Source organism: Choloepus didactylus, chromosome 3 (assembly GCF_015220235.1).
Source record: "Choloepus didactylus isolate mChoDid1 chromosome 3, mChoDid1.pri, whole genome shotgun sequence".
NCBI lineage: Eukaryota > Metazoa > Chordata > Mammalia > Pilosa > Megalonychidae > Choloepus > Choloepus didactylus.
Window position 1 is genome coordinate 200,375,690 of NC_051309.1, and position 24,182 is coordinate 200,399,871.

Consider the following 24,182-nt stretch of genomic DNA (forward strand, 5'->3'; position numbering starts at 1 on the left):
CTCATCTTTCGATTTTACAAAATATACCAAAATACCTATTTGTGTTTCTTTGAGCAACTATATCTATAGAATGAATTTCTAGAATTGTGTCCAAAGGTTTATGCATTTTTAAATTAGGGAAGTATTACCAGATTGCCAAACCAAGCTTAATTTTTCTTTTAAAAACCTTTACTGAAACAAAAAGGATGATTTTTTTTCCCATTTGCTCATAATTACCCACTCAGAGGTAACCAATGTAAATGTCTTGACATACAACCTTCCAGAATTTGTATCTATGTATGCTGATATTTTTTAAAAAAATGCTCTATTACACATACTATTTTGTAGGCCTTTTATTCATCTGTCACAAATATTTTCAGTAATACACAGTTCCAAATTGCTCTCCATAAAAATTACAGGGAATTAGACATCCACAACAGTGTTGCTAGAAAATAAGGAACTCTTTCTCTATGCCCTTTACCTAGATTTCCCAATTTTTAATATTTGTCCCCATTTGTTCTGTCCACTTATACATTTTTGATGACTTGTTTGAGAGTAAGTTCAGACATCACAGTCCTTAAATATCTTAATATTCATGTAGCGGAAAAATAAAGACATTCTTATGTATCTATGATAATAATAGGAAGTTTAACATTCATATAATTCTGTTATCTAATATATAATCCATAGTCATATTTTTACAATTGTCCCATACTGTCATTACAGCAACTTTTTTCAACCCGGGGTTCTTATTTTTTAAAGTACTTTACAAATTAGGAAGTCCTTTGTCAACTTAGCAAATGTGTGTTCCAATTTGTTTTCAGCTGAACTCTCCAGTTGTTTAAAAATTAAATCTACTTGTACTCTAGCCCCATCTGGGGATATGGGAAAAAAATCTGCCACAGAATCAGTTTGAGCTGCAATGGCAGCAATGTTCAAGTTTGTAAACTCATTCCCATAGTTACTGTACTGGAGACAATATTTATCTAGTGAATCCATTTTAATATCTTTTGAAGAACTGATCTTATATTTTGATTCAATATATTCACATGACTGAATAACCTTTTTTTCTCTCCATCCTCTCTTCCTTCCCTTTCCCCACGGAAACAAAGGAAGAGGAATTTACAACAGATGAAACTAGGCACAATGAAGCCAAGAACCCTCATAAACTGTCATCTACTAAGTTGTCAAAAGGTGTGTGCTCTGATGCTGACTGGGATAATGGTGGTGATGATCCTTATTTTTTAGAAGCTATTGAAGATGTTGAATTAGCTGAAGCTGCAGAAAGTCTTCTCAGTTACAGTACTGGAGTGGATGAAATTCCTGATGAACTAATTATAGAAGTATTACAAGAGTAGCTAATTAACTAAGGACAGTTACTTTTATAACCAGGCTTTAATAACTTATTAACTTATTAAACCTGTTACATCAACCAAGTTTTATGATATTGTTTTCTAATTATTTTTTACTTACATATGTCTGGGGCTGATGAGGATAGGGATAAGATATCAACATTTAAAACCTTACTCAAGACAATGACCAGGAAAGATGATTCTGGACTCCAACTATTTTTTCTACAATCAAACTGATGTTATTTAACATTGTCAGAGACATATGAGTGACAAAGTAATAAAGTATGGTGACTAGGCCATACTTATGTTCTCACATATCTGAATATTGCTGTAATAAAAGGAAATGTTCAACTTGGAGAACTGAAGTAAATTCCCTCCCACCCTTATTTTTATTTATAAAAGTACAGGTGCAGAAAATAAGAGACATTATCTTGAGACTAATCTTACAGAGGCATATCTTAGTAGACTGGTCTCCTCATTCCTGGTCAAGGAGCTTCTCTAAATGATGGTTGATATTTTGCAGATGGTTTTCCGCTCGCAAAAGGCTTCTTGCTTTTAATAACAAAGCTGGAAGGCTGGATGAATCATACTATTGAAGGGAAAATTTTATTTAGATTAACAATTCAAAAACGTTTACAAGTAAGTATTAAAATTTCCATTAACTCCTTTCATTTTTAACCTAGGACCATTATAAAAATTGGATTTAATTCATTTTCCTTAGGATGTAATTGATAATGTAAGGATACAGTGAACTGTTCTGCAAAGCCTGGGGTAATCTTCTAAACCCTGAAGATCAAGTTGGTTCAAGGAACTGTGGCATCTGAATTATTTAAAACAAAATCATTCCCGAGACAGGTAAAGATTCATTTGGGCAAGTCGGCCAGAGTTCTGTTTTAAAACACAGAAAACTGAGGCAGGTTTGCTTTTACTGTGAGACCTGATGGAATGAGAACTTTAGGCCCATGAAAGTCCATAAGGAAAAAAACACCAAAATCCATCATCTAGAAAAATTATGAGGAAGATCAAGATCAAAATCAATCAAATGTCTTACAGTTGCCAATCCAAATGTTATTAATGATTAAAACCAAAATTAGAATACAAACCCAACATAAAATGGAATATATAAAACCCAACTCATGATTTTGAAATAATTAACAAAACCAAACTTTCTGTGGCTTTATTCTTTCCTGTTGCAGACTGTACCTAAGGGTGTGTGATTATTTTATTGCTTTTCCCTTGAATTCCCCATGACTTTTATCATGCCTCTGATATTTTCAAGGTGGTTTTCTTAGTAATAAAAACTGATCAGAAAAGCTATCAAATTGACTACCACCCACACAATTAATGGAATTCTTTCTAGCAGACAACCTACCATGTTATTGGAGAATTCAATTGTGCAAGTATTTGAGAGCCTAATGTCTTCGAACCAACACTTGGTGCTAGATTTTTAGTTTAGGAAAAGAGATAAGACGTATACCCACATGTCTACATTCTACAAGGCAAAAAGGATAGCTGCTCCAAGAGGAGCAGAATGAGGCACTGAGGGCATACAAACAACAGGGCATTAGAAAGAGTGGAGGATTCCAAACAAGGGTGTCACTCACGTTATTTGCAATTCTGGTCACTGTTACTCATTTACTCTAAATTTAGTAAACAAAATGCCTGACTCCAAATAAGCTCTTAAACTAATTAGGCACTGTCACATGAAAATAGTTTTAAGAACATTCTATTTCCAGTTCTCTAATATGTTAACAAACCTTAGGTACGTGTGCTCAGGGAAATTAACTTCAATGTCAAAGCCTTAAAATTGAAGAGGTGAAGACTACAAACTGATCATAAGATATATGTCCATATATACACCCATATTTTATGTAAATTAAATATATACACATAAGTTATTTATAAACTTATAATAATTATTAAAATACAAAATGTTATTTTTTCTATAATCATTTCTGTTAATCTGAGCTGTCAAAATAAAGTTTGCAGCAAAAATCTAAAAGCAACTACAAGATGTATTAAAACAATATACCACATTTTGTTGCCTATTATATACTCACCTTCTAAAGTCATATCTACCATTTAGATGGGTAATGGCTTTTCAAAGTCACTAAAGATAACACAAACACAGACTAAAAAAGGAACAAAAGAAGGTCCTTAAAACATGTCTGAGTAGCCTTATATTGATGAAAATGATCATAAAGCAGAGCACAGTTTTCAACTGAGATTTTTATACACTTCCTTTAATGAAATTCAGTACTCTGAAGCATACTCTACCCTTCTGGCCTTCATTAAATAGCTAAAAAAAAAAAAAAAGATGATATAACAAAATTTCACTGGTTTACAGTGACGCTTTTTGGGTTGGATTCTACTGTTGTATTTATATGTGTCTTTCCTCAAAGCTTCTCATATTCTAGCATGCAAGTGTCCTATATCTTTTGAAGCAGAGTAAAAAGTAAAAATTGAAGTTACCGTTTCCTTGACATCTGGTTCTTTTTCTCGAACATCTGAATAATCCTGCTGAAGCTGTTTTAAATTAGACAAGAAATATGCTGCAGTCCTAAGTGAAGATTTTCTCTCTTTAAGTTCATCATATTTTGTTTGTAGCTGTTCCAGCTGTGGTTCTAACCTAAAACAAAAATATTACTCTGCAAAATAAATGACTGAAGAGTAACAGCCTATGTGTAGGAGACTGAGTATTTGAGTATAGTGAATGAAGTATGAAAAGTAGAGAGGTAGAGTAGATGACTTAAGAATTCTTCAGCTCTGAAATTATGAATGTGTGAAAGATTGTAGATTTCAATTGAAAATACAGAAAAAACTGAAATATGCACAAGGAGTAACTAGCAATAAACTCACAGAAGACTATGCCTTACATATTTAAAAATTCATCATGTCCTTTTTAGGGTCATGGGAACTACTGAATTAAAACATACCTTTTAACATTTTAATGCCCCAGGTAGGAGTAGGCAGGCCCTGCGGGTTTTACAGTGAAGCCGTGGACAAAAGCCTTCCCTTTGCCCTTCCTCTTATCAGAATCTTGTCCACTTTTCAAGGCATAATAAGACCAGGAGAAAAATGGTCACACTGCCTGGATGAAGAATGTGTGACTTGAGGAAAACTGGTTCATCTCAGTGCTTCAGTTTCTTCGTTTATAAAATCCAAAGGGATACCTTGGATTTTTTGGACCAATTAAAAAAAAGGGGAGAAGGGCTACCAAATTTTTATTTTTTAAAACTATCTTCTAATATAATTTGATAAAAGAATAGTCGTTTTAATAGTTCTTTACATTGAAGTGTTGCAGCATTCTGGAAAACTCACTATTCTGCTGACAGGGTCATGGGCAGGCTGACATCAGATCCTGGCCCACCACTTTCTAGGTGTGTGACTGTCAGTAAGTTATCTCCCCGTTCCTTACATTTTTCACGTGGAAAGTTAAAACAATGATATGTCACATTTTTTTTCTACTATGCCTTTTCAAAATTATGCTTCTTGACTTCTAAAATCACATCATAAAAGGAACAAAACAGGTTAGTCTTTAAAACATGTCTGAGTGGTCTTTGATGGCTATCATTCTAAAGCAGAGACTTACTACAGAGCCGTAATAACCTACCTCACAGGAGTATGAGGATGACTGTATAAAGCTTTTAAGTGTTAGCTATCATCATTATTTTATTGCCTTTATTTCCTTTATTTTGACCTGGGCCAATGAAATTTTATCTTGGACTAGTAGTAGCTCTTCATGGGCTAGATATGGAAACCAGCAGATAAGAGAACTAATTTCTCCCCTTTTTTAAAAGGCTGTGGCAGTCTCTTTAAAATTTAGTACTTAGTTATGCATTGATTTTTCTGGTATCACTTTACTTCTCAAACTATTTTAAAGGTCCTTAAGGGCAGAAAGTATATCTGGTATGATACTACTAATTCTTCCACTGCTTTGTCTACCAACCCTTGGCTCACACAATGATCTCAGCTTAGTAGAACACCACCAAAAACTACCTGCAGGTCGGCAGGTTGATGTGTGGATTCCAGTTTTCCTAACCAGGCCATAGGACAGCCCTGGCCTGCAAAGCCTGGAAAGCCTTCCTAGTCCAACACTTGGGAATGGAATCAGATGAGTACCATTCCAAAGTACATGTTTCAAACAACAACACAACAGAAACAAAAACCATTTAACATTTATATGCCAGTCTCTGTGAAGTACTTTCTGTATACTGAATTGACTCATTTAATTCTCACAGCACCCTATGAGGTGTAAGTATTATTACTATGCCCATTTTACAAATGAGGTAACTGAGGCACCAAGAGGTTAAGGGACGTGCCCAAGGTTGCACAACCAGTGAGTGGCAGAGCCTGGATTCAGACCCAGGTGGTCTGATTCAAGAGTCCATGCATTAAATCGCTGCCTTGCATGCAACATCAACAGACCTGCTGGATCAGTGCTGAATACTACTTTGCCAAAGGGTTCTGCAACTAGGCAGTATAACCCGTGTTCACTATATTTCCAAGCTCAAAGATAACCTGGGGTTTTGAAGCAACACAGCAGCAAGTTTTACTACTTCCAAGTGACAAACCATAATTACATCATTCTAGGTAATTCTCAATCAGGATTTTGATGTTATCTTACCGAAGTAGTTCATCCTGGACTTCAATCAAACGTTGCCTTTTCTTTTCGATATCTGAAATCATCTGAGTAATACAATAATTTCTTTGTTAAATTAATTTTGTAAATGCTTGAGTACTGCCCTTTGCCAGACAGACATCTACTAGGTATTGGAAATACAGTGGAGAACAAGACACCAAATTCTTGTCATCACAGAACTTTGGTCCAGCAGGGAAACAGGCATCACATATAAATGGCATACAGTTAAAGACTGTGGTATGTGCTGTGAAGGAAAAGTACAGGAACTACAAAAAAGAAGAGCAAGTACATCTACTTCAGGATGATGTTGAAGAGGAAGATGGGGCCAGATCCTACCAGACCCTGTGAGCAATAAAGTAGGGAGTTTAGATTTTATCTGGGTACACCGGGAAAATACTGAAGCAGGGAATATATTTTTAATATAACATTTTTTAAATGTTAAAATAACATTTTTAAAATACCATTTCAATATAGTAAGTTTTATTATCTCAGCCATCACTCTTAGTGACATTCAGAATGTTCCCACTAGCTTATAAGCAATGCAGAAATGACCCATAAGACCTTAAAACTGAACAAAAGATGTAGTCACTGGAAGGAAAATGCATACATTTCTAACCCAATTCTTTTATAAATATAGAGGGGGGGCCAGGCTTCCACTCCTGAATTCATGCAAGTTTAGAGTGAGAACCCCTGAGGCTATTCAGTCCAGACTCTTCATTTTATGGATGAGGAAACCGGGGCCTAGCAGTTACTGGCTTGTTTCCCACTGCATACCTTGTGGTGTAGTTTTCAAAGTGTTACATTAAAGTAGCAGAACTAGGACTAGAAATGAGGTCTTCTGACCCCAACCCAGTTTTCTTCTCAGGCTGTCCCTTTAACTTGGGACAGTGTTTTTTTTGTTTGTTTATTCTAAGAGGTTAGGCTTTTTGATATCCAGAAAAGTGGTAAATATATGTTACTTAATACTTGTTTATATTAGTGGTCATTTTGGGCTTGATAGATATTTTTAGGCAAAGTTTGGAACATTAAAAAAAGGCTTGAATTCCTCCTGTTCTCCATTTATAAAAACAATTATTTTGACATTTGGGCAGCTTTAGGAAACAAAAGTGACTAGTATCTCTTCCTTAGCTTGTACCAACAGCACTCATCAGAAGTCAACCACAAAATCGACCAAATAAAGTCTGTCTAAAAAGATAAAAAATCTTACATAAACTGAACCTCATAAAACCTAGAGTCGAGTCTACTTAATTCTACATTATGTTAGTGTCATGTGTGACTATATGTCTCTTAATATTTACCTTAGCATTCTTCCTTTTCAGATTTTTCAACATCTGCACTTCTTTAAGCTACACACAAAAAAATAAATATTTGCATGCATTTTCCACAATTAAAAATATGTATAACTATTATTTTAACATATATCAAATTTAGTTTAAAAACAGCATGTGCAATACATGTAGTTCTAATGAGTTCTTTACCAGATTGCCATCAAATGCAAGCTTTTCTAAGATGGCAGTATGATGTCTCAAAATTAACAAAAAAAAATTTAGATCAACAAATTTATGTCAATGACCTTACCAATTTGATGAGTTCTTCTTTAATATTAGAGTAAAATTTGTTGATGGCCTCCGTACAAATTTTAGATTGTATTCTTTGTCTATAGAGTAAAAAAAAAAAAAAAAAAAAAAAAAAAATCAACCTAAGTATCATAAAAGGATTTTGAAAGGGGTTTGCTTAACACAAAACACACACATATTTTGGCATATGCAATTCTAAATATCTAAGATGACAAAGCTAGCCTGCGGCCCTTTCTCAAAGACTTAAAAAGTATTGGAAATATGTCTCAGCAAAAGAAAAACAACAGGAAATATTTTTCTCCAAACACTCTGGTATTTGTGGTCATCTTAATTCCCCAAGATTAGTCACATCCACAGGTGCCACCAATCGATGCTGAAATGCTTACAGCCAACCCCAGTCTCTTCTTGCCACCCAATCCAATCGCCAGCAGGCTTTATCTCCTCCTTCCTTGCTAACAACTGCAGGAATAACTGTACAACATGTTTGAACTAACCAATGAGTAGGTAGGCAGAAGTCATCCATCCAGTCCTTCAACTAACCCCAATCAAAGAAACTGAAGTCTCTGATATCAGGGGGGCGAAATCTGGTGTGCAGGCTCTGACTCTGCCAGTTTGGCTCACTTGTGGATTGAAGGCACAACCACAGCGATTATGCAGCAGCAGACCCTACCAGGACAGTAGCTGTACCCTCTCTTTGCCTTGGCCCTGCAGGATACTATAATTTTAAAACTGTCCTTCAGTTGAAAGTAATAAGTCTCCTGTTTAAGTGATAGGTGGTTGTAAGGTTATTTTTGCTTGAGGCAAACCCATGAGGAGGAAAAGTCAACCAGGAGAAGAGGGCCATGTCCAGGCCCTCATTCTTCAGAAGCCAAGCACACTTAGAAGAGAAGGCCTGTGCTTTTAAATAAAAAGACATTGCTGTAAGTTCTCATAAAAAGCAAAACAAAACAAAAAGGGTGTTAAAAAAAGGATTTCTTGAAATAAAGTTTCAGGGACTAAGATTTCAAATAGAGGTGAGAGGTCATTCTGGAGGCTATTCTTATGCATTATCTAGATATTCCTTTTTAGTTTCTAGTGTATTGGAGTAGCTAGAAGGAAACATCTGAATCTGTTGAACTGTAATCCAGTATCCTTGATTCTTAATGATGACTGTATAACTATATAGCTTTTATCATGTAACCGTGTGATCGTGAAAACCTCATGACTGACACTTCCTTTATCCAGTGTGTGGGCAGATGACTAAGAAAATAAAGATAAAAAAATATATAAAAATAATACAGAGGATAAGGGGTACAGGATGTTTTGAGTGTTCTTTTTATTTTTTTTTCTTTATTTTGGAATAATGAAAATGTTCTAAAATTGATTGTGGCCATGAATGCACAACTATATGATGATACTGTGAGCCACTGATTGTACACTTTGGATAGAGTATATGGTGTGTGAATATAGCTCAATAAAATTGCATTAAAAAAAGAAAAGAGTAAAAATAAATGAGCTACAACAACAAAATATTTCTATACTACACACCCATCACAATAGCTAAAATAAAAAGTAGTGACAACACCAAACTGTGACAAGATATGAAGAAACTGAATCACTTTACGTTGTGGAAAAAGGTTGGCAGTTTCTTACAAAACTAAACATGCAATGACAATATGACCCAGCGACTGCACTCTTGGGCATTTATCCCAGAGAAATGGAAACTTACGTTCACACAGAAATCTCTGCTTGGATGTTCACAGTGTATTTGTAACAGCCCCAAACTGGAAACAACCCAAGTATCTTAAAATGGGTGAGTGCTTACACTACTGTGGCATATCTGTATCAGGGACTAATACTTAGCAATAAAAAAGGAATGAACTACTGACACATGCAAAACAACCTGTATGAATATCCAGAGAATTATGCTAAATATAAAAAGCCAATCCCAAAGGCTATATAGTCTATGATTTCATTTATACAATATTCTTGAAATGACCAAATTATAGAAATGGAGAACAGATTAGTGCTTGCTCTTGAGGATGGGGGCAGTAGAGAAGTGGGTGTAGTTATAAAAGGGCAACACAAAAACACAAGAGATGCTTGTGATGATGGAACTATTCTGTATCTTGACTGTTGTAGTGAATACACAAACCTACACATTTGATAAAACCACACAGAACTAAATACACACACACAAATGGTACAAGTAAAACTGAGGAAATCTGAGTTCACTGGGTTTTATCAATGTCAAATCCTGGTTGTAATTTGTTCTGTAGCTTGTTGAGATGTTACCATTGGGAGAAACTGTACAAAGGTATACAGGGTGTCTGTAGTACTTCTGACTATTGCACGTGACTCTACAATTATTTCAAAATAAAAAATTAATTAAAAAATAAAGATGTAACAATATAAAATATTACGTTAAATCTACAAATAAAGTATTTCTAATGTAAACATCAAATCATGATTTTAAAATGTTAACATATGAAAAACAAGAAAAAGCAACTGGTCAGGCGTCTCTGCATATGGTTTATAATGACAATAAATTCACAGATTCTAACCACCACAGTGTTGGTGGTGTACATAAAGTACCCAAGCACAGCTCCTTCACATTCCACTACCTTAAAAAATCAGATCAGTTACCTACAGATAACTAACTGAATCAGTTACGGCATATTCTATGAGTTTGAATTTTTGTATTTCATGCATACTGCCCTATTTAGCTACTGTGTATAATCAGAAAGTCTGTTAACAAAGAAACTATTCAGTTGTGAGTTCTAGATATAGAAGATTAAAAATAGTAGATACTCAAATACCTTTTAACTTAATTTTAAAAGAGTAGAATATTTCATATAATTGAAAGTAGTTAATGCCAAGAAAACCAAACAGGACCCTTAACTCACCAGATTTAACTGGTGTGGTGGCTTGGAGGTATGTGCTCCAGAAAAACATGTTCTCAAACTTAGTCCATTCCCGTGGATGTGAACCCATTGTAAATAAGACTTTGTGATGAGGGTACTTCAGTTAAGGTGTGGCCCAACTGAATCAGGATGGGTCTTAATCTTATTTTTGGAGGCCTCAGAGAGAAAGCCACAAAGAGAGAAGCCACAGGGAGCAGCCAGAAGCTGGAAGTCAATGGAACCAAGAAGCCAGAAGAGGGTGCCATCTGCATTACTGTCACGTGACAGAAAAGCCAAGGACTAGGGATCACTGACAGCGAGCTCCAGAATGCCAGTTTTCTGGGAGAAAGCACCAACTTGATAATGCCTTGATTTTGGACATCTCCTTAGCCTCTAAACTCCCATTAAATTCCCATTGTTCAAGTCAACCCATTGTATGGTTATTTGTTGAAGCAACAAGGAAACAAAAATAAAATTGGTATGACAACACAAGGGTGTTTTATAATGAAGAAAATCTAAGGAAAATATTATACCTCGTCTAATCAGTTTTTTAAATCTGATTTAAATTACTATGCTAGACGGCTGACGTCAACAATGGCAACATAAACAGCTACTGTAGAAAACTTGTCCCCAGGGATTCAATGAAAAAAAGGACAATTCTGAATTGTTTGAAACTCTGGAGTAGAATATAGATTGGAAAAAGACCCTGCAAATGCGGAATTGAAGAAAGAAAGATACGAATCTTATGTCCCAGACCAGCTGGTCCTCTCCCCTCACCTCACTTGGTCTCCGTGTGAGAAAAGCATAGCAGATGGGAACCCTCCCACGAAGGACAAAGATTTTAAAATCTCTCACAGCAGTGAAAAATACCCTCAGTGTTTGAAGATCCGGTGGACAGGGGAGGACATTTCAAGGCCCAGATCAGTGAGGGACAGAGAGAGAGAAAACGTGGACAGAGACTTTCCAACCCTGGGTCTGAAAGCACTTCCCCTGCCCTTTAAGAAAACAGCAGCCAGCTGCTGCTTCCTTGCCTTGGAAACAGCTGGAGTGCTTCATCAGCTGAGGCAGTACTTTGCCACAGATGGAGGCCCACATCAAGCCAGATTTTGGCAGGCAGAGTGAGGGCATAGGAATCCTGCAATTTCACCTCACCTGTAGACACAGCCAGTGCTCGGAGGCAAAACAGCCTCTGAAGATGATTAAGTTACTGAGCAACACCATCTGCTGGACAGTCTGGAAAGTGCAAGAGAATTAAAATACTTTTAAAAAGATACTTCAGACCTTTTCTTAGGAGTACAGGAGCTGATCCACAGACCCTGTATGGAAAACTGGCCCTGTTTGGGCTGAGAAATAGGGAAGACCTAATTGTTAAAGCAGGGCTCTAAAACAAACCCAGGTCTTGCCACCTAGTGGAAAATAGACCACCACTGGAAGGCAGCAGATTTGTATTACCACACAGTGAACTTGCTGGGGTGCCCAGTGCGTACATCTCCCATTCCTGTGGCAGGACACAGTGGGCACCTGCTTTTGGAGGGAAGACTGGGGAGCAGAGCCAATCTGGCAACTGGCCAGGAAGAGAAACAAAGAAAAGATACAGATAAAAACAAGGAACAAGAAAACCTTAGGCAAAAGAGAGAAAAAAACAACCTCCAGAATAAACAAATCCAGAAAATCAGATGCCTAGACAGGAAAAAATCACAAGCCACATCAGGAAACAGGAAGATATGGCCCAGTCAAAAGAAGAAACTAACACCTCAACTTAGATTCAGGAACTGAAACAACTAACTATAGCTGTTCAAACAAATCTTCTAAATCAAATCAATGAATTAAAAGAAAATGTGACAGAAGAGATAAAGGATATAAAGACGACACCAGGTGATCACAAGGAAGAATTCGTAATCTTGAAAAAACAAATGGCAGAACTTACAGGAATGAAAGTCACCAAAGAAGAGATGAAAAACACAATGGAGACATACAACAGCAGACATGGAGAGGTGGAAGAAAGTATCAGTGAACTGGAGGACAGACCACCTGAAAGCCTACACACAAAACAACAGGGAAAAAATGGAAAAAATATTAGCAGGATCTCAGGGAACTGAATGACAACATGAAGTGCAGGAATATACATGTTATAGGTGTCCCAGAAGGAGAAGAGAAGGGAAAAGGGGCAGAAAAAATAATAAAATAATTGACCCAGGGGAGGCAAGATGACGGATTAGGAAAGACAGAGTAAAATTCTCTGTGAAAAACACTAGATAAAAGAAAGTGCTCCAGAATAGCAGTACTAGGGTTCCACTGGCTGGGCAAGGACTTCTACATCCTCAGTGACTGTGCAAGTGGAGAAACTGAGAGTGCATTCAGAGTTGTGTGTGTGTCTGATACAGAAAGCCACCGGGGAAATGGCAGCCAGAGTGGCACTGCGGTGGAGAGAAACCAAGAAACAATGCCCCAGGCACCAGCCTCAGTGTCTGGCGTGGGTGACAGCCCTTCGCACACGCACAGCTAAGAGCCCTCGAGCCAGGGACAAGCCACTGCAGCAAGTGGATGATCGTGGAAGTGGGTAGTTTCCACGCCCCATGCAGCCATCCTTGCAGCAGGCTGGGGGACACCCCTTCTCAGCACCATGGCCAAGAGTGTCCTCAAGGGAATTCAGGATTTGTCTGGCTTGTGAAGGCAGACACTCCTCCTCTGCAAAAGCCTGGAGGGTGCACAGCCTAGAGGCAGGGGTGCCACACACAAGTGCCAGGAGCCCTACACCAATCCCAGGGACTTGTGGGCCCATGGCAGAGATGGACTGTAGGGAATCTGAGCTGAAGGGTAAGACGTGTGCTGCAGCCCCAAGGTATTCCAGCCACAGCCCCGGGAACGGCTGGGGGTACTGGGTCTTAAAGCCCTCTTCCCTGCCAAACTCCACAGGGCATGCCCCCCACCCACAGGGATGGCAGTCCCCACTGAACACAGAAAATAGGTGTGCCGACTGGACATCAGTGTGGTTTGGACCCCCACTCACTGCATAAACAAAGTTGGGGAGAAAGGAATAGAGGGTAAGAGGCGGCTCGGGAGCGCCATCTCATGGTACTTCAGGGAAAGTGCACTCCACCAAGCTGTAGCTCTGTCAAATTACAGATAACTGTTCAAATAAGCCCGCATTTGTAACACAGCCCTATCAAGATAAGCAAATGCCAAGAGGCCAAAAACAACAGAAAATCATAACACATATGAAGAAATCAGAAGATATGAATAATCCAAATGTCCAAATTAAAAAACCAGAGACACAGAACTTGGAGCAATTAATCAAAGAAGTAATCACAATCACCAATATAGATATAAAGGACATCCAGAAGACCCTAGAAGAGCATAAAGAAGAATTTGGAAGAATAAATAAAAAAAGAGGATCTCATGGAAATAAAAGAAACTGTTGATCAAATTTAAAAGATTCTTGTAACACATAGCAGCAGACTAGAGAAAGCAGAGGAACGAATAAGCGAACTTGAAGAAAGTATGCTGGAAAGTGAAAGCACAAAAGAAAGAATGGTGAAAAAAATCAAAAACTTTGAAAAAGATCACAGGGATATAATACACAACATGAAGCGCACAAATATAAGAATCATTGGTGTTCCAGAAGGGGAAGAGAAGGGTAAAGGACTAAGAAGAGTATTCAAAGACATCCTTAGGGAAAAGTTCCCAACCTTTCTAAATGACAAATATGCAAATCGTAGACGTCCAACGAACTCTAAACAGAATAAATAGAAATAAACCCACTCCAAGACATATTCTGATCAGGATGCCAAATGCTGAAGAGAAGGAGCACGTTCTGAAAGCAGCAAAAGAGATACATACAAAGGAAACAACATAAGACTAAGTAGTGACTACTCAGCAGCCACCATGGAGGCGAAAAGGCAGTGGCATGACATTTCAAATTGTGGAAGAGAACAACTGCCAACCAAGAATTCTTTATCCAGCAAAGCTCTCCTTCAAATTTGAGGGAGAGCTCAAAATCTTCACAGACAAACAAATGCAGAGAGAATTTGCTAACAAGAGGCCTGTCCTACAGGAAATACAAAAGGCAGCCCTACCAGCTGAAAAAAAAAGAAAGGAAAGAGGTCTGGAAAGGGCAAAGAATTAAAGAGTTTTAGTAAGGGCACTGTGCCAGTTTGAATGTATTATGTCCCCCGGGAAAAGCCATATTCTTTGATGCAATCTTGTGGGGCAGACATATTAGTGGGCATTAAGTTGGAATGTTTGGATTAGGTTGTTTGCATGGAGATGCACCCCATCCAGCTGTGGGTGATGACTCTAATAGGATAGTTTCTATGGAGGTATTACCCCACCCATTCAGGGTGGGTCTAAATTAAATCACTGGAGCCATATAAATGAGCTGACAAACAGAAAGAACTCAGGGCAGTTGAGTATGACATTCTGAAGAGGAGCTACAGCCAAGAGGGACACTTTGAAGAAAGCACAGGAGCTGCAGACGAGAGATATTTTGAAGATGGCCATTGAAAGCAGACTCTTGCTCCGGAGAAGCTAAGGGAGGACAAACACTTCAAGAGCAACTAAGAGTGACATTTTTGAGGAACTGCAGCCTAGAGAGGAACATCCTGGGAGAAAGCCGTTTTGAAACCAGAACTCCAGAGCAGATGCCAGCCACGTGCCTTCCCAGCTAACAGAGGTTTTCCAGACACCACTGGCCACTCTCCAGTGAAGGTACCTGATTGTTGATAACTTACATGGGACATTTTATGGCCTTAAGACTGTAACTTTGTAACCAAATAAACCCCCTTCAAAAAAGCCAATCCATTTCTGGTGTTTTGCATTCCAACAGCGTTAGCAAACTAGAACACCTGTTTTGGCTGGGCAATACTGATGAATCAAGTGCAAAAAAAGAACTCTAACATGAACCCAATCAACAACAAAATCTTAGACAATAGAGGGAAACCGACTGTCAAAATAATCTTATAAAGGTAATCAGACACCAGATACCAGCAAAAAATGAAGAGACATACTAAGAAACAAGAAGATATGGCCAAGCCAAACTATCAAATTAAAAACTTGGAGGAGATACAGATATTGGAACAACTAATGACAGATGTTCAAACGAATCTCCTAAACAAATTCAACAGATGGCTAAAGAGAGAACAGACATTAAGAAGACAATTGGTGAGCATAAAAACGAATTTGAAAACATACAAAGAAAAATGACCTCTTATGGGAATGAAAGACACAATAGATGAAATTAAAAATATATTAGAGACACACAACAGCAGATTTGAAGAAGCAGAAGAAAGGATCAGCAAGCAAGACAGAGCAACCAAATTTGAATGGACAAAAGAAGAAATGGAGTAAAGACGGAAAAATTAGAGTAGGGTCTCAGGGAAATTATTGACAACACCAAGCGCACAAATACATGCATCATGAGTTTCCTAGAAGGAGAAGAGATGGGAAAAGGGTCAGAAAGAATATTTGAAGAAAAAATGGTCAAAAATCTCCCAACCCTTATAAAAGGCTTGAAGATGCAAATCCAAGAAGACCAACGTACTGCAAACAGAATAAACCATAATAGACCCAGTAGGAGACAAATACTAATCAGAATGTCAAACGCCAAAGATATAGAGAGAATTCTGAAAGCTGGAAGAAAAAGTGATTCATCACATACAAGGGAATTGCAATAAAACTGCAATTTCTCATCAGAAACCATAGAGGCAAGAAGGCAGAGGTATGTTATACTAAAGGTACTGGAAGAGAAAAACTGCCAGCCAAGAATTCTTTATCCGGCAGAACTGCCCTTCAGAATTGAGAGAGAGTTCAAAATATGCACAGATAAGAAGAAACTAAGAGGTTTTGTTAACAAGAGTCCTACCATACAAGAAATACTATACAGAGTTCTGCAGGCTGAAAAGAAAAGATGGAAGAGAGAGGCTTAGAGATTATCAGTAAAGGTAACTTAAAGGATAAAAAGAGACACAAACGTAAGATATGACAATATAAAAGCCAAATGGTAAAATGGTTGAAGTAAGTACTGCCTTTACAGTAGTAACACTGAATGTCAATGAACTGAACTCTCCCAAGCAAAAGACACAGATTGGCAGAATGGATAAAAACATGATCCATCTCTATGCTGTCTACAAGTGACTCGCCTTGGACCCAAGGATACAAGCAGGCTGAAAGAAGATATGCAATGCAAACATTAACCAAAAAGACCTGAGGTAGCTATATTAATCTTGGACAAAATAGACTTTAAATGCAAAAATGTTGTAAAAGACAAGGAAGGGAATTATACATCAAAAGGGGCAATCCACCAAGGAAAAATAACAATCATAAATATTTATGCACCTAGCCAGGGTGCCCCTACATGAGATAAATACTGGCAAAACTGAAGCAAGAAATGGACATTTCTACAATAACGGTTGAAGACTTAAACATATCACTCTCATCAACAGACAGAACATCGAGACAGATGATCATTAAGGAAACAAAGAACTTGAATAAAATGATAAATGAACTAGACCTAACAGACATTTACAGAACATCACTCCCAAAGAGCAGGATATACATACCTCTGAAGTGCCCATATATCATTCTCCAGGATAGACTGCATGCTGGGGCCACAAACAACTCTCAATGCATTTAAAGAGACTGAAATTAAACAAAACACTTTCTCTGATCATAATGGAAGGATGCTTGAAATCAACAGGCAGAGAACAGGAAAATTCACAAATATATGGAGGTTAAACAGCACACTCTTAAACAATCAATGGGTCAAGGAAGAAACTGCAAGAGAAATCAGTAAATGTCTTGAGATGAATGGAAATGAGAACACAACATATCAAAACTTATGGGATGCTGCAAAGGCAGTACTAAGAGGGAAATTTATAGCCTTAAAATGCCCACATTAAAAGTAAGAAAGAGATAAAATCAAAGAACTAACAGCACACCTGGAGGAACTAGAACAGCAAACTAACCCCAAAGCAAGCAGAAGGAAAAAAATAGCAAAGATTAGGGCAGAGGTAAATGAAATTGAGAAATAAAAAACAACAGACAGAATCAACAAAATCAAAAGCTAGTTTTTTGAGGAGATCAATAAAATTGGCAAGCCTTTTGCTAGAAGGAAAAAAGAGAAGATGCAAATTAATAAATTCAGAAATGGGGGGGCATTACTACAGACCCCATAGAAATTAGAAAGATAGTAAGAGGATATTATTAATGTCTGTATACCAACAATGTAGGCAAGTTAGATGAAATGGACAACAACCTGGAAACATGTCAACCACCTATTGTCTATAAAAGAAAGAGACAATTTCAAAAAGTCAATTACAGGTAAAGAGACTGAATTAGTCATGAAAAACCTCCCAAGAAAGAAGAGCCCAGGATCAGATGGCTTCACAGGTGAATTCCACCAATTATTCCTAGAAGAATTAATACTAATCCTGCTTAAAGTCTTCTAAAAAATTGAAGAAGAGGACTACTACCTAATTCATTCTATGACGCTAACATCACCCTAATACTAAAGCCAGATAAAGATAGTGCAAGAAAAGAAAATTACAATCTCTCTAATGAATACAGATGCAAAAATTCTCAACAAAATACTTGCAAACTGAACCCAAAAGCACATTAAAATAATTATACACCATGATCAGCTGGATTCTATTCCAGGTATGCAAGGGTGGTTCAACACAAGAAAATCAAGGTAATATATCATTTTAACAAATAGAAGGAGAAAAACCACAATTGTATTGATTGATGCAGAAAGAGCATTTGAGAAAATCCAGCATCGTTTCTTAATAAAAACACTTCAAAACATAGGAATAGAAGCAAATTTCCTCAACATGGTAAAGGGCACATATGAAAAAGCCACAGTTAACATCTGACTCAATGGTGAAAGACTGAAAGCTTTCCCTTTAAGACTGGGAACACGACAAGGATGCCCACTGTCACCACTCTTATTCAACATCATGCTAGAAGTCCTACCTAGAGCAATTAGGCAAGAAAAAGAAATAAAAGGCATCCAAATTGAAAAGGAAGAAGTAAAACTTACACTACTTTCAAATGACATGATCCTATACTTAGAAAGTCCCAAAAAATCTACAAAGCTACTGGAGCTAATAAATGAGTTCAGCAAAGTAGCAGGATACAAGATCAACACAAAAAAAATCAGTAGTATTTCTATACACTATGGTACAACCCAGCTTAGCCCCCAGACTGAAGAACACATCAGGCATGGAGTTAGACATGAGTTTAACAGGACTTACAGAAGATGATCTGTTCTATGGCAGCAGCAGGCCAGGGAAGATGGAAGTTAGCACTCTGCAAAAACTGGGTGCCAGGGGGTGGTTTATAAGGGTTAGGACAAGAAGGGTGGAAGAACTGAGTTTCAGCAGGGTCTTGTGACACAAGGTGTGGAGATTTGTTAAGAACAGTGATCAGAGGAGGGGAGTTTCAATGCTTTGTTTACAATACATTTTTTCCTCCCCTGAGGAGGGCTCATGACTTTTAACATCTGTCCCAGTCAAGTGGCTATGTGAAATCACTATGGAGGGCAGGCGGCCCAGATCCTGGGTCCCCTACACTAATAATGAGCAATCTGAGGAGGAAAACGAAAAAAATTCCATTTACAGTAGCAACTAAAATTCCATTTACAAGAGCAAATATCTAGGAATAAATTCAACCAAGGATATAAAGGACTTGTATGCAGAAAACTACAAAACATTGCTCAAAGAAATCAAAGAATACCCAAATAGATGGAAAGACATTCTGTGTTCATGGATTGGAAGACTAAATATAGTTAAGATGTCAGTTCTACCAAAAATGATTTCCAGATTCAATGCAATCACGATCAAAATTCCAATTGCTTACTTTGAAGACATGAAAAAGCCAATCATCAAATTTATCAACTCAACAATAAAAACACAAACAACTCAGTTTGGCAATGGGCAAAAAGATTGTACTAGCTGATAGGAACAAAGAGCCTCCAGGATATCCCCAGGAGAAATATCCACCTCCTGAGTGAGCGAGTCCTCCTTTCTGCGGAGGTGGAAGTTCTCAGTTGTCCTCATTACTTCCTTACCCTGTAATGAACACGAGGAATGCAGACTTCACAAGAGCAGGCCTTAGGCACAAGGTGGGACCCTCCAGTAACTGTGCCAGGACATGTCAGCTGGGAGAGGTCATGTAGTGCTCCTTGGGTGCCTGCTTTCAGTTGTCTTAGTAAATCCAGTTCAACGAAAGTGTGCCTTTCTAAGTGAATGTGGCTTAGCCCATGGCTGACAGTTAAGAAACAGGACAAATTAACATATAATAATACATATTCACCCAACACCCTCTTTATAACATTTAAAAAATGGCCAAAAGACTTAAATAGACATTTTTCCAAATAGGAAATAAAAATGGCTAAAAAGTAAGTGAAAAGATGCTTAACATCACTAGCTATTAGGGAAATGCAAACCACAATGAGATATCATTTCACACCTACTAGAATGGCCACTATTATAAAAAACAGAAAACTACAAGTGTTCAAGAGGATGTGGAGAAACAGGAACACCTATTTACTGCTGGTGAGAATGCAGAATGATGCAGCTGCTATGGAAGACAGTTTGGTGGTTCCTCAGGAAGCTGAGTATAGAACTGCCATATGATCTGGAAATCCCATTACTAGGTATATACTCAGAAGAACTGAATGCAGGGACGCGAACAGACATTTGCACACTGATTATTCACAATCGCCAAAAGATGGAAACAACCCAAGGGTCCATCAACTGATGGAAATATAAAGAAAATATAATATACACAAACAATGGAATATTATTCAGCAGTAGGAAGGAATGAAGTCTTGAAGCAAGCAAGCAACATGGATGAAACTTGAGGACATTTTGTTGAGCGAATTAAGTCAGATGCAAAAGAGCAAATATTGCATGACCTTACTAATATGGGCTAATTATAATAAGTAAACTCATACAGTTGAAATCTAGAATATAAGTTACCAGGAAATAGAATGAGTAGAGAATGGGGAGTGGACACTTAATATGTTCAGAATTTTTAACTATGTTGAATTTAAATGTTTGGAAACAGAAATGATGGTAGCACAATATGATGAGTATTAACAGCACTGAATTATGTGTGTGACTGTAGTTGAAAGAGGAGGTTTAGAGTAGAGTAGGTCACTAGAAGGAAAGCTAGAGTATAAAACAGGGGACTTCTTAACAGTGAATCTTGTGGTGGACAATGGCTGTGATTAACAGTACATATGCAAACATGTTCTTTCATAAACTAGAACAATGTATATTATTATAACAAGGAGTTTATAACAGGGTGGTATATGGAAAAAAAATGCACATACTGGAAACCATGAACTATAGTTAGCAGTAATGTTTTAATATTCCTTCATCAATAGTTACAAATGTACCACACCAATGCTAAGTGTCAATAACAGGGGAGATACGGTGTATGGGATGTTTGTTTTTGAGGAATGCACAACTATCTGTTGAGACAGTGAACCTTTGATTGTATACTTGAATAGATTGTATGATATTTGAATATATCTCAAAAAAACTGCTGGGGGGAAAAAAACCAGAGAGACAAGACAAAACAAACAGGGGAGAGGATTTATCTATTTTAACCAAGCATAAGAAGTCTCTAGACAATATAAACATGTTAGGGTTTGGCATGGGTAAGGGAGAGAAAACCAGGGGATAAAGTGTGACACGTTCTAATCTTATTAGTGGGAAGTTAAAACCACTAATTTTTAAAAAATAAGTTTGACAAGAATTAACATTAAAAAGTGGAACAAAAAAAATCAAAGCAGACACAATATTTCAATAAATTGTTTGAAATATATTGATAATCACAATAAAGGTAAAGGGACTAAACTCCAGAGTTGAAAATCAAAGATTCACAAATTGGATTTAAAAAGATATGTAGACTAAAATTTTTTAAAATACCTGCAAATAGGAGAGGCGGGGCAAGATGGCGGACTGGTGAGCTGTATGTTTTAGTTACTCCTCCAGGAAAGTAGGTAGAAAGCCAGGAACTGCGTGGACTGGACACCACAGAGCAATCTGACTTTGGGCATACTTCATACAACACTCATGAAAACGTGGAACTGCTGAGATCAGCGAAATCTGTAAGTTTTTGCGGCCAGGGGACCCGCGCCCCTCCCTGCCAGGCTCAGTCCCATGGGAGGAGGGGCTGTCAGCTCCGGGAAGGAGAAGGGAGAACTACAGTGGCAGCCCTTATCAGAAACTCATTCTATTGATCCAAACTCCAACCACAGACAGACTGAGACCAGACACCAGAGAATCTGGGAGCAGCCAGCCCAGCAGAGAGGAGACAGGCATAGCAAAAAAACAGCAAGACAAACACAAAAATAAAAGCGGAGGATTTCTGGAGTTCTGGTGAACATAGAAAGGGGAAGGGCAGAGCTCAGGCCCTGAGGCGCATATGCAAATCCCGAAGAAAAGCTGATCTCTCTGCCCTGTGGACCTTTCCTTAATGGCCCTGGTTGCTTTGTCTCTTAGCATTTCAATAACCCATTAGATCTCTGAGGAGGGCCCTTTTTTTTTTTTTTTTTAACTCCTTTTTTTTTTCCTAAAACAATTACTCTAAGAAGCCCAATACAGAAAGCTTCAAAGACTTGCAATTTGGGCAGGTCAAGTCAAGAGCAGAACTAAGAGAGCTCTGAGACAAAAGGCAATAATCCAGTGGCTGAGAAAATTCACTAAACACCACAACTTCCCAAGAAAAGGGGGGTGTCCGCTCACAGCCATCATCCTGGTAGACAGGAAACACTCCTGCCCATCGCCAGCCCCATACCCCAGAGCTGCCCCAGACAACCCAGTGTGACGGAAGTGCTTCAAATAACAGGCACACACCACAAAACTGGGCGTGGACATTAGCCTTCCCTGCAACCTCAGCTGATTGTCCCAGAGTTGGGAAGGTGGAGCAGTGTGAATTAACAAAGCCCCATTCAGCCATCATTTCAGCAGACTGGGAGCCTCCCTACACAGCCCAGCAGCCCAGAACTGCCCTGGGGGGACGGCACTCACCTGTGACATAGCACAGTCATCCCTCAGCAGAGGACCCGGGGTGCACAGCCTGGAAGAGGGGCCCACTTGCAAGTCTCAGGAGCCATACGCCAATACCAAGGACTTGTGGGTCAGTGGCAGAGACAAACTGTGGCAGGACTGAACTGAAGGATTAGACTATTGCAGCAGCTTTAAAACTCTAGGATCACCAGGGAGATTTGATTGTTAGGGCCACCCCCCCTCCCTGACTGCCCAGAAAAACGCCCCATATACAGGGCAGGCAACACCAACTACACATGCAAGCTTGGTACACCAATTGGACCCCACAAGACTCACTCCCCCACTCACCAAAAAGGCAAAGCACGGGAGAACTGGCTTGTGGAGAACAGGTGGCTCGTGGACGCCACCTGCTGATTAGTTAGAGAAAGTGTACTCCACGAAGCTGTAGATCTGATAAATTAGAGATAAGGACTTCAATTGGTCTACAAATCCTAAAAGAACCTTATCAAGTTCAGCAAATGCCACGAGGCCAAAAACAACAGAAAATTATAAAGCATATGAAAAAACCAGATGATATGGATAACCCAAGCCCAAGCACCCAAATCAAAAGATCAGAAGAGACACAGCACCTAGAGCAGCTACTCAAAGAACTAAAGAGGAACAATGAGACCATAGTACGGGATACAAAGGATATCAACAAGACCCTAGAAGAGCATAAAGAAGACATTGCAAGACTAAATAAAAAAATGGATGATCTTATGGAAATTAAAGAAACTGCTGACCAAATTAAAAAGATTCTGGACACTCATAGTACAAGACTAGAGGAAGTCGAACAACAAATCAGTGACCTGGAAGATGACAGAATGGAAAATGAAAGCATAAAAGAAAGAATGGGGAAAAAAATTGAAAAAATCGAAATGGACCTCAGGGATATGATAGATAATATGAAACATCCGAATATAAGACTCATTGGTGTTCCAGAAGGGGAAGAAAAGGGTAAAGGTCTAGGAAGAGTATTCAAAGAAATTGTTGGGGAAAACTTCCCAAATCTTCTAAACAACATAAATACACAAATCATATATGCTCAGCGAACTCCAAATAGAATAAATCCAAATAAACCCACTCCGAGACACATACTGATCACACTGTCAAACACAGAAGAGAAGGAGCAAGTTCTGAAAGCAGCAAGAGAAAAGCAATTCACCACATACAAAGGAAACAGCATAAGACTAAGTAGTGACTACTCAGCAGCCACCATGGAGGCAAAAGGCAGTGGCACGATATATTTAAAATTCTGAGTGAGAAAAATTTCCAGCCAAGAATACTTTATCCAGCAAAGCTCTCCTTCAAATTTGAGGGAGAGCTTAAATTTTTCACAGACAAAGAAATGCTGAGAGAATTTGCTAACAAGAGACCTGCCCTACTGGAGATACTAAAGGGAACCCTACAGACAGAGAAACAAAGAAAGGACAGAGAGACTTGGAGAAAGGTTCAGTACTAAAGAGATTCGGTATGGGTACAATAAAGGATATTAACAGACAGAGGGGGAAAAATATGACAAACGTAAACCAAAGGATAAGATGGCTGATTCAAGAAATGCCTTCACGGTTATAACGTTGAATGTAAATGGATTAAACTCCCCAATTAAAAGATATAGATTCGCAGAATGGATCAAAAAAAATGAACCATCAATATGTTGCATACAAGAGACTCATCTTAGACACAGGGACACA

At 38.2% G+C, this 24,182-nt stretch overlaps 2 protein-coding genes across 5 annotated transcripts in view; one reads left to right on the forward strand and one right to left on the reverse strand.

Moving 5' to 3' along the window:
• Nucleotides 1-7,667, forward strand: part of PRIMPOL (primase and DNA directed polymerase) — a 72,643-nt gene extending 64,976 nt beyond the window's left edge. For 2 of the 4 annotated variants that reach the window (XM_037831098.1, XM_037831096.1), the window contains one exon: nt 1,092-7,667. In XM_037831098.1, the coding sequence (XP_037687026.1) occupies nt 1,092-1,337 (246 nt within the window). In that variant the 3' untranslated portion in view covers nt 1,338-7,667. The remainder of the gene's footprint in view (nt 1-1,091) is intronic. The other 2 variants (XR_005216006.1, XM_037831097.1) reach the window with 2 other exon arrangements.
• CENPU (centromere protein U) overlaps nt 318-24,182 on the reverse strand; it is a 63,529-nt gene continuing 39,664 nt past the window's right edge. The window contains exons 9-13 of the mRNA XM_037831099.1: nt 7,552-7,630; nt 7,272-7,319; nt 5,959-6,020; nt 3,804-3,960; nt 318-1,920 (exon numbers count right to left, since the gene is read on the reverse strand). Coding sequence (XP_037687027.1) covers nt 1,807-1,920; nt 3,804-3,960; nt 5,959-6,020; nt 7,272-7,319; nt 7,552-7,630 — 460 coding nt within the window. The 3' untranslated portion in view covers nt 318-1,806. The remainder of the gene's footprint in view (nt 1,921-3,803; nt 3,961-5,958; nt 6,021-7,271; nt 7,320-7,551; nt 7,631-24,182) is intronic.